The sequence below is a fragment of the Austrofundulus limnaeus genome, unplaced genomic scaffold (genome assembly GCF_001266775.1).
Source record: "Austrofundulus limnaeus strain Quisiro unplaced genomic scaffold, Austrofundulus_limnaeus-1.0 Scaffold415, whole genome shotgun sequence".
NCBI classification, from domain to species: Eukaryota; Metazoa; Chordata; class Actinopteri; order Cyprinodontiformes; family Rivulidae; genus Austrofundulus; species Austrofundulus limnaeus.
The window spans coordinates 266939-268080 of record NW_013952817.1 but is presented as its reverse complement, the minus strand read 5'-3'; the positions used below and the strand labels follow the sequence as shown (position 1 = coordinate 268080).

General features: G+C 44.9%; 1 protein-coding gene across 1 annotated transcript in view; it reads left to right on the top strand.

Annotated features, from left to right (window-relative positions):
• The window catches only part of vwa5b2 (von Willebrand factor A domain containing 5B2), an 18219-nt gene that overhangs the window by 5922 nt on the left and 11155 nt on the right, over window positions 1-1142 (top strand). The window contains exons 8-10 of the mRNA XM_014024269.1: window positions 140-264; window positions 336-512; window positions 615-725. Of these exons, the coding sequence (XP_013879723.1) occupies window positions 140-264; window positions 336-512; window positions 615-725 (413 nt within the window). The remainder of the gene's footprint in view (window positions 1-139; window positions 265-335; window positions 513-614; window positions 726-1142) is intronic.

The following is a 1142-nucleotide window of genomic DNA, read 5'->3' as shown; positions in this document are numbered from 1 at the left end:
ATATATATATATGGGAACTCTATAGAATGTGGAATAAAAACAGAATGCAAATCTCATTAATTTTGCAACATTTCAGAAGTTTAAACTGAAGAATTGTGGTTCACTTGTACCTAGTGTTTTTAACTTTTGTCCTCCACAGAACCTCACAGCCCATTGGTCATCTTAGAGAAAGGCCGACTCTCCTTCAGTCAGTACGAGCAGCAAATCTGTTCCCGCCGTGACTTTGTCCGCTACACCCGCAAAGATTCAGATCCAGAGAGAAAGGTTGAAAGCTCCCACTTCCACTCTAGTTTTTGGCATCTTGTATCCTCATACTGAATGCCACTGTGCTGCAGGTGGAGTATGTTAGGAGGAGGTACCACAAAGACATCCTCTGCAGCCCCGTCCTGATGCTCAACTTCTGCCCTGACTTACTGTCTGAACCTCTGGAGCTGCACAAAGCCACTAGAGAGCTGCTGTTCCTCATCGATCGCAGTGGCAGCATGAGCGGCAACAACATCCATCGTGTAAAGGCAGGCTGCAGGAAGCAAACRAATAAACTGCAGTATAATTTAAATGTTGAGGCACATGTATTGATCTGACTTTAGMCTGTCTGTCCTTTGTCGTTTCATCAGGAAGCCATGGTGGTGGCCCTGAAGAGCCTACCTTCTGGTACAGTGCTAAATATCGTGGGCTTTGGGACCACCATCAAACCTCTGTTCAACTCCAGCAAGCTCTGCACTGATGTTAGTGCTGCTCTGGGACCATACCTAGGAATCACTATGCTTAACTTTTATGATACTGCAATTTCTGTTTTTGATACCACCCATTAATTCATGTGGTAGAATACACGTGGAGCATTTGGATCACGCAGGGACTGTCASTTCTATTCTGTTCACTCTCTAAAGCAGACAACAAGGCTGCTCCTTGGGTTGCCTTAGCAGCAGAGTATCAGGTTTTATCCAGAACAGGGGCTGCAAGGACAAACAGTCTTTGCACATTCTCCACCATATGGTGGCCTTTCATGCATTTTCACCAAGGCAGGAGATCCTCTCAGGCATGTTTTTCAACAGTCTGAGCTAAGATCTCATTAAAGCAGGTGCTATGCTTATATATATATATTTGTGTGTGTGTGTGTGTGTGTGTGTGTGTGTGTGTGTGTG